This window comes from Anguilla rostrata, chromosome 3 (assembly GCF_018555375.3).
Source record: "Anguilla rostrata isolate EN2019 chromosome 3, ASM1855537v3, whole genome shotgun sequence".
Classification (NCBI taxonomy): domain Eukaryota; kingdom Metazoa; phylum Chordata; class Actinopteri; order Anguilliformes; family Anguillidae; genus Anguilla; species Anguilla rostrata.
Window position 1 is genome coordinate 58,530,508 of NC_057935.1, and position 14,655 is coordinate 58,545,162.

A 14,655-nucleotide genomic window follows, 5' to 3' on the forward strand; every position below is an offset into this window, starting at 1 on the left:
GATGATCTCAAAGTGGATCAGTACAGGAGGGCTGTTTGTACAGAGACTGAAGTCCCCCAGGACTCACACTGTACTGGACCCCCCCCCAGGGAAAACACGCTGGCGCAGCAGCCTGAAGTTCAGCTCCATTTGGCTCCATAAGGGGGCCTCTGACCTGTTCACATGGTCTATATCTGTGCACAGAAGTGCCATTGAGAGAGGTGGCGGGGGGGGGGGGGGGGGGGTTGAGTTGGCATTTTCATCCATGTATGTGCATATGCATTTGTGTGTACGGGCACGTGTGAGTGTGTGTGTGTGTGTGTGTTTGTGCGTGTGTGTGTGAGTTTGCAGGCGTGCACATAAGCATGACTGTGTGCATGCACAATTAGCATCTAATTTAGCATCTTCCACATGTTCCAGTCAATCCATCGGCTGCCAGTGGTGTTTGCGTACCTGTGGTCTGTCCGGGCAGCATGGCCGTATGCCTGTGTGTGGTGTTGGGTTATTTACAGGGTAAAAATGACGCAGGGATTTGAGTTACACAGAGTGAGTTCTGTTTTCTTGGGCTGTGACGGCCCCGTCAGAAAGACTCATTCTTGCCACTGAGTTCTTGTTGTATTCGAGCGTGCTCCTCCTGCACACTGACTGCGCAGCTCAGCTGCGTGCGGTAGCCGGCAGACAGACCTGCAGAAGACGCAGGTTTACAGTCTTTACAGAAGATGTAATAATGAAGGGCGGGTCACCATAGCATATTTACCTGCGTTATTGAACTTCTTTTTTTTTTGTTTGTTTGGGCTTGTGTGTATTTGCGTGTGTGTGTGTGTGTGTGTATTTGTGTGTGCGTGCCTGCTGGTGTGTGTGTGCGTGTGTGTGCGTGCGTGCGTGTGTGTGTAAGAAAGACGCGTAAGGCTGCAATAACTATTAAAGGTACCACTAAAGTGTACAGGTATGATGACAGACATCCCCCCCACCCCACCCCGCTCCGCCCCGCCCCGCTCTCTCTCTCTCTCTCTCTCTCCGCAGCTCTACGTCCACGCCAGGATGGCGGGGAAATGGGCGCGGCTCCTGAGACCCACAATCCAGTTCTTCCTGGTGGCGTTCGCCGTGTACGTGGGGTACACCCGCGTCTCCGACTACAAGCACCACTGGAGCGACGTCCTGGTGGGCCTCCTGCAGGGGGCGCTCATCGCCGTCCTCAATGTGAGTGACTTTTATTAACCCCTTAATTCTTATAAGCCATTTATTACCAATTAATTAACTCTTATCTGTTTTATTTGTTGTTTATAAACCCTTTTTAGCCATTATCAACTCTGTTGACTGTTTATTAACCCATTATTAAGCCTTTATTGAAGCGTGTTAGCTTTATTAGTTGTTTATAAGCACTTTTTTAACCATTTATTTTTATTAACCCATAAGGTTTGTTAGAAATGCATTGCACCCCATAGTTGATGCTGTGTTATTAGATGATCTGGAGAGGCAGAGCTTGCAGCTGTCATCCTCCTCACCTGTGCCCGACCCCCCCTCCCCCCCCCAGGTGCGCTACGTGTCAGACTTCTTCAAGGAGCGGCCCCCCCACTGCCCCTGCCCCTGCCCGTCCACAGCTGAGACGGTGGCCCTGGATGGCCAAACCTTGGAGCGCAAGCCCAACGTGCAGATTGCGGACAGCGAGCGCCACAACCATTTCAGCTACCCCCCGGGGCCCGTGTGAGGCCCCCCCCCCTGCCGCAGAGGGACTGTACCTCTGAAACCCCGCCCAAGACCACGCCCCGCCCCTTCACCCCACCCCTTCGCCTTTGCCCCGCCCCTTCCTCCCCACCCGCAGCGAACCACTTCGAGGAACAAACCACTGGACTGACGGAGAGACTCCGCCCCCTTTTACGTCTCTCTAAAAGACACGCGACTGCCATGTCTGACGCAGACGCCTTCCCAAAAAAACAGGACTTTACCTGTGTGTGTGTGTGTGTGTGTGTGTGCGCGTGCGTGCGTGTGTGTGCGTGGTGCGTGTGTGCGTGTTGGCGTGTGTGTGTGTGTGGTGTGTGCGTGTGTGGTGGTGTGGTGTGTGTGTGTGTGTGTGTGTGTGTGTGCATGTGTGTGTGTGTGTATGCGTGTGTGTGTGCGTGTGTGTGTGTGTGGGGCCACTGCATTATCTCTATAATCAAAGCATCCATATTGTTGTTGGTTTCAGCATTTATATTCTTATTTTTATTAAGCCTTTTGAAATGATTGTTGTGTTATTTTTTGTTTTTTTGGCTCTGTGGGAGGGGCCCGGGAAAGCACTAAAGAGAGGCTGATTAGTAGTGGGTTAATAGTGTGGTAGTAGTGCGTTAGTAGTGTGGTAGTGTTAGTAGTGTATGAACAGGGGGAAAGATCGCACACATGCACGCACAGACAGACAGACACACATGCACGCGCGCACACACACACACACACACACACACGCACACACGGACAGACAGACACACATGCGCACACACAGACACACACACACACACCCGAACAGACACACACACCCATACACACACACATACTGACAGTCATGCATGTACACACACACACACATACACACACATGGACAGTCACGCACGTATACACAGACACAGACACACACACACACACACGCTCCCTCAAAGTTCAGCGTCTGCTGGGCCCTCCCACTGTTTTGACTGGTGTCTCCTGATTGGACGAAGAGGCTGAGCTCTTTGGCCTTGCTTCCGGGCCCCATGGGCAGGTGGGCTGAGGTAACTGAACGTGTTTCTTTGTTGTTTCGGGTGCTTCTGTCACCCGGGGCTCAGAGTGCTCCCTTTTTGAGGGGCACAGGTAGTTCCATCTTAACCTGCCCTTTACCCTTTGACCTTTACCCTTTACTGCACCTTAACTTTGGCATTTTTTTTATTTTATTAATCTCCACATAATATTATTTAATACTTTTACCAGGTCCTTCAGGTGGACTGCATAACTTAACTAGTCATGCCAATATTTACTTTTTTTTCCCCCACTTTCAGTTAAAAAAATGTTTTCTCTTGCTAGGTTGTGTTTTTAAAAAAACTTTTTTTACAGAATTAAAATACCACTATATAGCGCGCGGTCACATTCTCATGTGCAGACCCGAGCTCTTCCTTCTTTTTGGTTAATCGTAAAAGACGAGCCATGCTGTGGGGGAGGAGGTGGTGATACCACAACCGTCGATTCTGCAGGGCGCAGACGAGCATGCGCTCTCCTCTGAAGTGTGTGACTTGCACCGCTGCTGGTTAGCATGCTGCAGTATGCTAGCTCGCCACAATACGTTAGCCTGCTGCAGTATACTAGCATGCCACAGTACACTAGCATTACACAGTACGTTAGCCCGCTACAGTACACTAGCATGCCACAGTACGTTAGCCCGCTGCAGTACACTAGCATGCCACAGTACGTTAGCCCGCTGCAGTACACTAGCATGCCACAGTACGTTAGCCCGCTGCAGTACACTAGCATGCCACAGTACGTTAGCCCGCTGCAGTACACTAGCCCACCGCCGTACGTTAGCGCGCTGCCGCAGTACGCTAGCCTGCCACAGTACTCTGGCATGAGACAGTACGCTAGTCTGCCACAGTACGCTAGCGCGCCGCAGTACGCTAGCCGGGCTCGTGCAGACTGGAGCGCGAGGAGGACACTTTTTGCGCAGCCCAAGAGGAGAATCCGCGGGCGCCCGGTTGACCAGCCGCGGTCGTTGTTGTGCGATGAGGCTCTTTCATCTCTGCCGACTGGAATCCGCCCATCCTTGGGTGAGGCTAGAGCTGCTTAACCACGCGGCTGCTGGAAAGATGATTGGTCAGCGATCATCACTGTATTCGGCTGATTGCGGGGAATTATTTCACATTTATCCACGCTGTCTCACGCCCCCCCCCCCCCCGCCACTGGCTGTTGCGAGACGTGCAAAAATATGCCTGCTCTGTGTAAAAAATAATTTTTTTTACAATTATTTTTAATGATATTTTTGTTTTTGTTATTATGTTATTATACGTTGTGATTATACTGTATGTGTCGTCTGTGTTTTTTGCACATAGATCATCACACAGAGCCCTGCTGCGTTCAAGAAGCTAATGCCACACAAAAACTTTGGGGTCTATGCAATAGTGAACAAAACAGTCAAGCTCCCCAAGAACAGCAGAGGGTTGGACAGCGGTGCAGCATGGGAAATGTAGTCTGTAGCGCCATATCCTGTAGGCGGTGGGCACAGTGTACTTGGATTTGTGCAGATCCACGCAGGTCTTTATCTGATCTGGATAAGCTTGATGAATGTGATCGGCTTAACTGGATCAATTTCAAGATTGGTGAATCTGCACAGGTGTGACGCAGACACCATCGGGGAGAACATGACCCGTAGCTTTGGACTCCATTTCCCAGCAGCACCTGAGAAACTTGCCACCGTAACAGACTCGCATCAGAATGTTCCCTAGTGTTGGGCATCCTGTGTTAGAACCTGACAACGGCGTTCCCTGAAAGCTGAATATTTACTCCTCGAGAATGCTAACACTGGTGATTTTTTTAGTTTTTTTTTTTTTTTTAACGTCGTTCTTTTTAAAAATATCTTAGGGCTCTGTAATAAACCTTATGCCTTTATGTGTCTTTGTGTTGAGCTTGAAATGGCCAAGTGTGCATTTTTAACAAGCCATTCGCTGTTGTGACATTACTATTAAAGTTTATATGTTGCAAATGAGGTCTTGGGTATCTCTGCTGTGTGCACTGGTGACTGCTGCTCCTCCATGCCGATGCCATTTTATTGGAGGCCCGCTGGATGCTTTTTTTTATAGCAGGGTTTTCAAGAAGACCGGTAATGGACTGCATAATGGATTCCTCAAGAGAAAATATTTCAAGGCCTGACCTCCCCTGTTTCCTGTAAGTGACCACGGCTCCACGGGCTAGTGGTAATAACACTGGTGTATAATTAGTGGTAATTTTGGCTTGTTTTTTAAAATTTATTTTATCACGCCTTGGTTCCCATAGCAGCAAGTTGAGCTGAATAATTAATTTTTTTAAATGATTATCCACTGAACAGCCGGAGATCAATTAGCTAATTAGCTAAGTAAAGTGATCATTTAAAAAACCGGACCACGTGCATATACACACACTGTCACACATATACAGTACACAGACACATGCACGCACACACACACACAGACACACACACACACAGACCGAGACAGTCTGACTGGCTGGCTGGCTGGCTGACAGACTCATGCACACACCCACATATATATACGCTCATACATAGAAACACACTCAAACACACACACACATACTATACAGACATCCTGCTATGTAATGTACTGTTTGTGTCTGTGCCAGTATTTCTAATAAAACAGCAATCTGAATAAAGACCTGCACTCTTCTCGTCTGCTTCCTCTTCCTCCCCCTCACCCCCCCCGAAAGGCTGAACCGTGCGGCTAAACACCCTGGAGCCCGGAGGCTGTACTGCCCCACCCCCCCCACCCCTGTCGGTGTTGGATTGCACCAAGGATTCCATTTCTGAAGAAGCCCTTTGTTGCCCACACTTCCGGAGAAGTTCCCCTCCGAGACCTGAAGTTCCCAAATTACCGGATCGCACCGCCATGATGAAGCCCAGCTCCTGGCTTTTTAATTTCTCGGACTTGAGGGTGAGGTTGGGCTACACGGATTCAGTGGCTACTCCGCTCAAGCCTGTGTCACTGACCTTCGGTGGAGATGATTGGTGTTCATTGACAGCGATTGACTTCTTTGACAGCTGGATTTTTTTATGAGCCACCAGGAAGCCCACTGTCATCGAGGGGAATGCTGACATCCTTAAACCTCCAATATTGGGTGTTTTGTTTTTGTTTTTGTTTTCTTTTGTTTATAGAAAGGACATGTTTTGGTGACACTAATCCCTTCAAGAATCCTGACGTGAATTTTTAAAAATATGAATATAAATTTTAAGCCTTGTTTATTTTACATTTACAGATTTTTTTAAGCACCTGGGTGCTCAACAGAGGGTCCTCAGAAGTACTGTAGGGGGTCCCTGGCCAGACTTGATATGCATCGACGATACACAGATTAGGGAAAATATTTCATAATATAACATTTTTATTAAAAAATGATATATAACCCTTTGGCATTGGCATGGTTCCCTGGCCCTCAGAAAAGGCTGATGACCCCTGGTTTAGCAGACACTCTTGTTCAGAAGTGACTTGCATCTTGTTGAAAAGTGTGCACCTGTGTGTTAGACAGGCGGGTGTGGTTGTGAAAGCGGACTGTGGCAAACACGCCTGCCACAGGCCACCGAAGTGGCTTTCCTAGGGGCCCTCCAGCACAGAGACACAGGGGGGATGGCAGATTTAACCTGTGCGCACTGATTACCTCACTACGCACATGTGCAGCCACCCCTGTTCCTGGGTCCAATTAGCCTGGCCAATTATCTAATTAATAACCAATTATCTAACTAGCCAGGTCTAATTAGCTTGAACCAGGGCAGGTGTGGCTGCTTAAACCAGCCATCCCCACACCACACGGACCATCTGTAAACCGGAATTGGCTTTTCCCTCCGGATCCTTTTTCCGATTTCCATCCTCCTCCTCCTCCTCCTCTGCCTTACTCCCACTTATGTGCTGGTATCCACGATTCCAAGATTTCGGGAGAGAAAAACACCCATGTGATGTTTCCCACCTATTTCCAGAAGAACAGGATGTGCAGTTCTCCCCCATCCCCCCCAGCACATTGCAGCAGGGTGTGTGTGTGTGGGGGGGTGGGCTGGGGGGGGCAGGAGAGTTGGGGGGGGACTATGAGGTGTGTGTCTTGACTCCTCTCTGTTATCTTTGTAGTGGGCACCGCCTTGGCCCAGACCACTTCCGTATCTTACATTTTCTCCATGTCGCCCATTCGTGTGGAAGGATGTGTGTTGCGGCAGACGAAGCTAAGTGGGGGGGGTGGTTTTTTCTTCCAAAGGTGCAATTTCTCTGCCCAGTGTAGCATAATGGTTAGAGAACCGGACATGTTCCTGAAAGGTTGCGGGTTTGAATCCTTGGTGGGGCTCTGTGGACATACAATCGGTACACGGTGCTTCACCAAAATTGCTTCAGGAAATGGCCAGCGGTGTAAATGCATTGCATGTTAAAAGTGTAACCTGTGTAGGTTTGCTCAGGATTCAAAGCATCCTGTGTGCCAGTCTTGGACGGAGTGTAGCACAGTGGGTAAGGAACTGGGCTTGTAACCGAAAGGTCGCAAGTTCGATTCCCGGGTAGGACACGGCCGTTGTACCCTTGAGCAAGGTGCTTAACCGAAATTTCTTCAGTATATATCCAGCTGTATAAATGGATACAATGTAAAAAAAAAATGCTATGTAAAAGTTGTGTAAGTCGCTCTGGATAAGAGCGTCTGCTAAATGCCTGTAATGTAATGTCTTGACTCGGCACGTCATCTTGCCCTGGTGAAGTTGCGCTCCCGTTTTATCGGTCAAGGATTACTGTCTGTCGTTGCTCCTTTTTAAAATGTTATTAGTTATTTTGTGTTTTACGTGGTCTGTTTGTATAATGTGATACAGTTGTTTCTTTAAAATGTCACAAAAGATATTACAAGGGCAGGTCAGTTCAAGCAAAATTATAAATAAAACCGATTTGAATGATTTCGCACAAATAGTTAAATCGCTTCTTTTTTTTAAGCCAGCTACCCATAAATTTAATCAAAAGTGTTACATATTGGTTGTTCTTAATTAAGCATTTTTGTTTAATTAAGAACAACCAGTATCTTTCCATTTTAACAAAAGAGGGATGCCGAACAATGTTAAGTTTTTGGCATTTTGAAATACGTCCGTCTTGATTGCCAGTCGTTCCCGTCCAAAAATCACACGGCGCCTGTTTTTATCCCAAAAAGTTCAACATGAAATAAGGTGTTTATAATGGAACAGGATATGCTTTGGCTTCCAAGCGTGTTCTGAACATCAAGAATGTGGAGAAAAGGCCTGTGGTCCTACATTAGTGCCGCTTTGTTCTTTATCTCGCCTCCGCTCTCTTTGAAAAGAGGAAACGTTTTCGCCCGAAAACTTAATCGCCCGGTGGGCCTAGCCCTTCCACGGCGGTTGCTGACTTCAGTCAACTGGGTGTGGGAGCGTTCATAATTTTAGCCACGCAAATAGCCAGATCCCGCCGACGAAACGATCAGATGTGTTTATAAACGACCGGCGTGTGCATTTTCCACTGGCGCTGCACCTACGCAGCAGTAGTAGTAAAAACACGCCCTTGCGTAGGTTTGCTGTGTTTTTTTCCGGAATTTTTCTCCGCAGGTTTTCCTGCGTCCTTCAGTCTGACATTCTCTGGGTGTTTCCCAACCCTTACTGCCGACCGTGCTGTGGATGTAGCGCCTGTGGCAGAGTTCTGGAACGGGAGGCGCATTCCTGTGACGTCATAATGAAGCGGTGACAATAACAAACCGTAATTATTTTTATTATGAAGATAAAAGACTATTGTCAGCCCTGTTTTCCTTTGTACTTGGAGCGTGTGTTGCTGCCCTCTCTTACGCTCAGGCAGACGCCCACGGCGTTTGACGTTTGTTCATTTTCTTCGCTCAAAAGCGCGGCGGCATTCCTCCCTCCCTTTCGAGAAGGCCGGTTTGAAGTTGCACGCCCACGTTGTTCGGAATGTTCAGAAACTCACAAGGCTGCGTCGCGTAACCTGCGGGACCTGCCTCGCATTCGCAAATCAAATACTGCAGGTGCAATTACAATTTTTGCGATCGACCGTGAGTCACACTCTGACTAATAATGAATACTTCTGCACTTACGCCTTCCATTTTGGTGCCAGGCTCGTTCAGCCGGTGATTCAGTTACACGCATTCCTTTTTGTGCGTTCAGGCCCTTTGAATATCACCAAATTTATTATGTCCAGCAGACAGATATGCAGCTTGATGCGTATAAAAATCTCAAAACCACTTCAGTTTGATCAATTCGGGAAATCAATTGAAATTATATGAATGAATTCAAAGAGGTCCACAAATGTCCGGCGAGCATGCGGGATAATTATCACGGATGGTCTTAAAAAAGGAAGAAAGACACAAATTGCAAGATTCCCTGCTATTTTCCGGCATGGCCTCGCATTACCTTGTGCACAGCGATTATCCTGTTCTCGTTCCAGTCGATCACACCTAGCTGGGATCTGTCTGAACTGCTCAGCAACGTCCCACTTGGAATTTGGAATCCTCGCACATTGCTCGGAGGTTCAAATGTTCTGATTGGCTGATGCACTACGGATATTCATGAAGGGACTTGTCAATAAATTTAAAAAATAATGTTAAAAAAAACACCCCTAACTCACACACACCACCAGAAATTAGTGAGAGCATACAAGATGGAAAAAGTTTTTCTTTTCTTTTTTTGTTTGGGCACAAGGCAGTGAGTTTTTAAAAGAATGTATCTTCAAAGGTTACTGTGTAAAGACTGTACGTCCATGTCAAAATAACTGTTGAAATATTAAGAAATGTGAAGTTCTGTAATAGAAAGTAATGAGTCTGCTGGGCGGATCAGTCTAGTCTTTAAACTTTGGACTCCAGGCTGACCGACTGAATCTCGAGTGTCCAGCAGTTTTCAGCACATGGTCTGAACCTTGGTAGTTGACAAACAAAACTTTTTTTAAACTTTTTTTAAAACAAAACTTCTTCTGAATATGTTATGAAAACATCTTGGGGACTGGTCACTTTTTGTAATTTTTTAATCTGAACTGGACCTCAAAGTTTATAGGAAGGAACGTTGACTTCAGAGCGTCTGTGATGTCACTGCTACAGCCTTTGCAGCATTGTGATGTCATCAGAACGCGCTGCTGGTTCCAGAACTCACCCAGATGCCCTGCATCCGCAACATTCCATCTGGAGAGTTTCTGGGCTCTGTATCGAAAATGGTTATCTATTTGGGGTAAGTAGCTGGCGGGACAGGGTGTGTTAGTTGGCAAGGGATTTGTGCGGAGGTAACTGTGAGGCATCGTGTTCTCAGGCTGATTTATAGACTTGACTCTCTCTTGGCTCAAAGTGGTATCATTGCATCGAGAGCACGGCCATGATTTATACCCGATTGCGCAACCATTTTAGTTCAGAACAAATATTTGCATATTTCTTTTTTTTGTGTTGTTGTTGGTGTGTGCGTGAGTGTGTGGGTGCTGCACACAAAATTGTGACACTGAGCAAAATAAATGTTTATATTAGTTACGCAGAAGTACAGTATGGTGGTCAGGAAAGTGGGTTTGTACCTCGAAGATTGTGGGTCCAATTTCCCACAGTGTTCCAGGGCACCCTGGATCAAAAGAACCCGAATTTCTTCAGTAATAAAAAAAAAAACACTGCTCCGGATAAGAGCCTGTGCCAAAAACTGCAGTGTGATGTAAATGCAAAAATGTGATGTAAATGTAACATAAAGACAGACTGCCTCTGCACAGAGGGCAGCTCAGATAAAAGCAGCGGATTTAAAATTGCAGGGCGTCGATGACTTCCGTGCCCCATCCGCGGACTCTGTTATATCTGGACTCACTGTCTGAGGGTGTAGGTTTGACAATCAGCTTTTCTTAACCGCAGCACTTAAAAAGGCAGCCAATAGGCGAGAAGGGTGAAGCCACCGCCCAAGAGAGATCCACCTAAATACCATAAAAAGCCACAAAAAAGACATCACATGTGTTATTTATATAGGCTACATGACCAAAAGCACCGCGACACCCTTTGGCCTGGGGCTGTTTTTCATGGTTTGGGCTAGGCCCACTCAGTTCCTATAAAGGCAAATCTTAATGCTACAGCTTACAGCCACATTCTAGATGAAGTGCTGGGGAAGTCCCTTTCCTGCTTCAGCGTGACAGTGCCCACGGGCACACGCAGCGAGGTCCATGCAGAAAGGGTTGCCGAGAACGTTATGGAAGAACTTGACTTGAAATGACCTGGCCTCAACCCCATCCAACACGTTTTGGATCAATTGGAAGTGCAACTGCGAGCCAGGCCTAATCGTCCAATCAGCGCATGACCTCACTAATGGTCTTTCTGGCTGAATGGAAGCAAATCGCTGCAGCAATGCTCCAACATCTAGTATAAAGCCTTCCCAGTAGAACCGAGGTTTGAGGTTGTTATAGCAGCAAAGGGTGGACTGACTCTATATTAATGCTCATAATTTTGGATGAGATGTTGGATGTAAGTGGTCCACATACTTTCATACTTTTTTCAGAACTTGAATTGTACTTGAATTTCACCTCACAAAGTATGCAGTAAATCACCTGTGTGAAGCTTAAAGTTTTGTTTTTTTTTTTTTGGATTCCAAGAGTCTTTCAAAACTTTTCCTCTCTTCGGGCAATTAAAGTTCCTTTTTGCGCAAACTGGAAAAAAAAAAAAAAGGTTTAATTTCGGCCAAAGTATTTTGCATGCCCCGATCTCAGTTCCTGCAAGGCTTCAAGTGAAGGGTTAGAGGGGGGTCATTGTGGAAAATCATTAAGAATAGGCCTTGTACTGAAGCACCCATTCTCTGCAGTAATGACACCTTCTACAATGCTGGGAATAACAGCCATGCCCGTGTGTGGTGTGTTGCGTGTACTGTGTGGTCATGTATGTGTGTGTGTGTGTGTGTGTGTGCATGTGTACGTGTGTATGTGTGTGTGTGTGTGTGTATATATATGTGCGTGCATGTGTACGTGTGTGTGTTGGGGGGGAGGGGTGGGCAGGGGAGGGGGGGAGGGGAGGGGTGGGGTGGGGTGGCTTTGCTCCGCTTTGATTGTCCAACGTGGACACGAAACACCGCCAGGGGATTCCACACAAACCTTTGTACTCCAGGGCTGGTACTGCAGCGCCCGAGAGGCACCACAGAAGAAGACCAGCGCCTCCTCCTCCATGTATTCTATGGGACGGATGCAGCCGCTGCAGTCCTCCAGCGATCTAACGCAGAGGTTGTGCTGCCTGCCACTCAGCTCACACCCAGCACTCCCTCTCGCTCCTGTCATCCTCTCTCCATTTCCGTTTGTAAATGGTAAATGGACTGCATTTATAGAGCGCTTTTATCCAAAGCGCTTCACAAGCCCCATGGTTATCAACTTGCGCAGCATCTGGTGTTTTCCAATTGATTGAAAACAATGTTTGCAGGGGGCACCCAGATTTGAACTGAGGACCTCTTGATCTGCAGTCAAATGCTCTACCACTGAGCTATACCCCCTCGCCTTGCCATTGCCATTTCTGGAATCAACCAGATTAAGCCCCTCAGGTCCGGGGGGGGGGGGGGGCGGGGGTTTGGGCCCATGATAGGACCTCACACTGGGGCCCACCACCCCAGAAAACATCACCCCAGATGTTGTGGTCAACACCCACACAGGCCACTGTTGTGCTGTCTGCACCTATTAAAAAGCACACACGAACTGGCAAAAGCTTCATTGTAAGCCATTATTCCAAAATGGAAACTGACTGTTGGGGCTTTTAAAAAATGTCACTCTGAATCGCATTACTAATACGTTTACTGTCAGCACTGGCATTTTACAACAACAACAAATAAAAACGCAAAAAACTACCGTTGCCAATTACGACCTCTTCTGGATTCAAATATGGCAGAAACACGTACTGTCTGCCCCTTTGGCAACGTCCGATGACACTGTGCGGAAAATATGAAACTATAAATATAGCTGCCTGTAATGGTGTTGCATTCATCATAACTTTTTGGCAGTTACTTAACGGTTGGACCGCTGAAGGCCAAGTACAATTAAAAGTGGAGCGCGCGACTTTCGTTCCTAATTAAAGCCCTTCTCAACGACAGCTGCTACCGAGTGGGTGGACCGAGTGAAACTCTCAACGGACGAATTCTAGACTAGTGATCTTTGCTCGCCATTAACGGTAAGTTCAACACGGCTCTTGGATTTCTTTATGTTTGCGTTATTATTCTGAAATAAGGCCAAGAAAATGCCAATTAAAACACTGAAATAAATCATTTTAATGAAAGCGACGACATACGAGCATTGGCAACCTTTGCAGTATAACTTTTTTTTTTTAAAGCTGATTAACTGCCAATATATTCCCAACATTTCCGAGTAATTTTAACTTCCTTGCTGTGTCGTACTGCCGTCTGCTGGAGAAAGTGGGGCGGTGCAAAAGAGGTACGAGAGAACGCTTCATTTTCTTTTTTTAGAATCTGAATCTTTTTGGTGCCCACGTAATGCATGTATACATGCCCTGTTTTGGGGAACCCTCATTGATGTCTGACCTAGTTTTTTTTATTATTAAGGCAACGGCTAAAAACGCAAGAACTGCCACCGAATCTCAGCAGAACACATTTGGAGTCAGGTTTCTACTTGTTGCACCAACTGAACTTGTTTTCGCTCTCCTTAGCCGAACTACAGGTAAACTCTATCTCGGAGACTCAGCGACTACACGTTTCAGGGCCACAAACGCTTAAAACTGAAGGTTCTACCGAGATTTGAACTCGGATCGCTGGATTCAAAGTCCAGAGTGCTAACCATTACACCATAGAACCGCAGCTACGTACCTGTGCAGGAATTTTGGAATGTGAAAACACGATTCCCCCTTTTAAAAAGTGTGTTGCTATCATACTTAGGGACTTCAGCACTGGAAAATTCACTTTTTAATAGTGACTTACGACATTTCACTAATCTTGTTTTTGAGAGCTACGGCAGGAGGGAGTTGTCTACCGAGCCCCTGTCCCAAAAGAGGGCTTATAAGACCACTATTGTCTCTGTTTTTGCTGAAGAACACGTTATTTTTGTGTCCTTGAGCAAAATACTTCCCTTTGTTTCGGTAAATAAAACGGTAGGTGTCTTGACTGACTCGGTGACATACAAGAAAACACAGCTTCTAATTCTCCCTGGAAAATGTTCTGCCGAAACAAATAATTGTCGAGGTAACCGACGCCTGGCGGATCCGCACTTTCCAGGATGACCACACGGTGGCAGGCCGAGTCCACAGTGACGCACGGCTCCTTGATAGATCACGGACTGACTACATCTGATCTGATCAGGGAATCATTCTGAGCAGGATGACCTCTGGTTGTGTTGTGATAATTCTGCATGCGTGTGTATTTGAGTGTGTGTGTTTGCATGCGCGTGTGTGTGTATTTGAGTGTGTGTGTTTGCATGTGTGTGTGTGTTTTTGAGTGTGTGTATGTGTGTGTGTGTGTGTTTGAGTGTGTGTGTTTGCATGCATGTGTTTGTGTGTATTTGAGTGTGTGTGTTTGAGTGTGTGTGTGTGTGGAGTTCTCTGGCAGTTCTTTCCCCCCCTCCCCCCGCCACCAGCAAGTTTTTTCATTCTTTAAATATTGATTTCTCTTTTATTTACACCTCATTTTTTCCAGAGTTCTTCTTTTAATAATACTTTTTTTAAAAAACTCTGTGGTGACTGGTGTTTTTTTTTTCCCCCCCGCTGTCGGCTGCATTCTTCCGTGTCAGCGAGCAAGGGGGGGTGGGGGGGGTGGCGTTGGGGCGGGTGTGGGTGTAACTTCGATGCACTTTTCTATGCTTTTTAAAATGCCAGAAAAGCTTCTCTTCTCTCTCTCTCTTTTTTTTTTTTTGGTTTGATTGACAGCTGGAGGTCACTCCTTGTCAGACGGGCTCCGGTGTGCTCGTACACACTCGCTACAGGGTTTCCCGTCTCGCTCTGCAGGGAGCTGTGCATGAAAGGAACGCCTCTTCTTGCCTCTCCACTTCTCTCCTCTCCTCTCCTCTCCTCTCCTCTCCCCTC

At 46.9% G+C, this 14,655-nt stretch overlaps 1 protein-coding gene, 1 long non-coding RNA gene and 2 other non-coding genes across 4 annotated transcripts in view; 2 read left to right on the forward strand and 2 right to left on the reverse strand.

Annotated features, from left to right (window-relative positions):
* The window catches only part of plpp2a (phospholipid phosphatase 2a), a 31,845-nt gene extending 29,872 nt beyond the window's left edge, over positions 1-1,973 (forward strand). The window contains exons 6-7 of the mRNA XM_064328720.1: positions 1,003-1,179; positions 1,514-1,973. Of these exons, the coding sequence (XP_064184790.1) occupies positions 1,003-1,179; positions 1,514-1,687 (351 nt within the window). The 3' untranslated portion in view covers positions 1,688-1,973. The remainder of the gene's footprint in view (positions 1-1,002; positions 1,180-1,513) is intronic.
* Positions 1,974-2,039: 66 nt separating this feature from the next.
* On the forward strand, positions 2,040-6,078 carry LOC135251350 (uncharacterized). Its single transcript, XR_010329129.1, has 2 exons — positions 2,040-4,854; positions 5,389-6,078. It is a non-coding gene; the product is annotated as an uncharacterized LOC135251350 (long non-coding RNA).
* Positions 6,079-12,058: 5,980 nt separating this feature from the next.
* trnac-gca (transfer RNA cysteine (anticodon GCA)) lies at positions 12,059-12,130 on the reverse strand. Its single transcript has one exon. It is a non-coding gene; the product is annotated as a tRNA-Cys (tRNA).
* A 1,233-nt stretch (positions 12,131-13,363) lies between these two features.
* On the reverse strand, positions 13,364-13,435 carry trnaq-uug (transfer RNA glutamine (anticodon UUG)). The gene has a single exon. It is a non-coding gene; the product is annotated as a tRNA-Gln (tRNA).
* Between the last annotated feature and the right edge of the window lie 1,220 nt (positions 13,436-14,655).